At 48.5% G+C, this 1148-nt stretch overlaps 1 protein-coding gene across 1 annotated transcript; it reads right to left on the bottom strand.

Annotated features, from left to right (window-relative positions):
* Positions 1–322: 322 nt before the first annotated feature.
* On the bottom strand, positions 323–963 carry Pmar_PMAR014790 (hypothetical protein; the record flags this gene model as incomplete). Its single annotated transcript, XM_002776961.1, has 2 exons — positions 323–376; positions 418–963. 2 exons carry the CDS (start codon positions 961–963, stop codon positions 323–325), a joined length of 600 nt encoding a protein of 199 aa, XP_002777007.1.
* Positions 964–1148: the final 185 nt, after the last annotated feature.

Genomic DNA, 1148 nt, shown 5'->3' with positions numbered 1-1148 from the left:
AACCACATTACCGGGGCATCGGAATATCATCTGAAAACACCCCAGGTGAGAAAACAGCTCTCTGTGAGCTAGACAGATGTCTCTTACAGCCTGGAGCTGTCACTCGCAGTGTTCCCGTCTTAAGTTCAATGTGAAGATTTTATGATGGGTGCCGGCACGCAATGCTTCGAAGTGCACTCCAGATTAACTCGAGACTTCTCAATAATAATCCCCGAAAATTGACTACTTCGTGTATGTACCCCGATGCGGGATCCAATAGACAATTAAATAATGTTGCACTACTAATAGATAACCTGATGTAATTTACTATGACAATCAACAATTACGCCCGAAGCATCTCCGGTAGTCCGTCGTCAACCATGAGAATGGCATCAGACTGAGAGTGTAAAATCCTAAGCGAGTGCCTTCACTGCCAACCCTCGACTTGATCGACTTCATAAGTTCTATTGCTTCCTTAGGCGACCACGAGCCGAGCTCGTTAGCTCCTGTAGGGTTGGTACAAGTTCCAGTATTCAACGGATACATACAACCACTTGAACCGGTGTGCCTTGGTGACCAAATGAGCGCAGTGTCGTCAGCATATCGGCGCGTGTCTGTCTGGGGTATTGGAGACTCTCCAGAGATGCTCGAGAGGAGGAAGTCGGACATATCCTGGACCTTATCCTTCCTGCTCATGAACTCTGATGAGTTACCATTATACGCATCAGCAGAGGGCACCCAAAAATCCAACAGAAAAGACAAATACATGTCGACAGAATTGCCATAAGAATTCTTGGCACCATTTAGAGTACCAAGACCGACTGCCAGGCCGAGTTTAAGGACACCTCTGGCAGCTGTTCCCTGGTTGATGATCGCTGGCAAATCCCCGCTACTGATCGCGATACCGTCAACCACAACTCCGACAATCATTCGGGCTTCCATAAACGCGTTCCAAGTGGTGGCGAATTGATAGAGGCAGACCATTACGTTGGACTGACCCGTACACACCGTTGACCACGTCCCGTCAGTCGGTATTGCACTAATCCACAAGCTCGTACCACTCTTCTCCAGTTCTTGCAAAAGCGAGCGAAAATCCTGGCCGCCTCCAGCAGTAGTGCTCTCGCTTACCTTCGTCACATTCCCCTCCACCCAGTTTTTCAACATATCTC

Source organism: Perkinsus marinus (assembly GCF_000006405.1).
Source record: "Perkinsus marinus ATCC 50983 genomic scaffold scf_1104296952372, whole genome shotgun sequence".
Lineage (NCBI taxonomy): Eukaryota > Perkinsozoa > Perkinsida > Perkinsidae > Perkinsus > Perkinsus marinus.
This window is presented reverse-complemented; position numbering and strand designations above follow the sequence as displayed.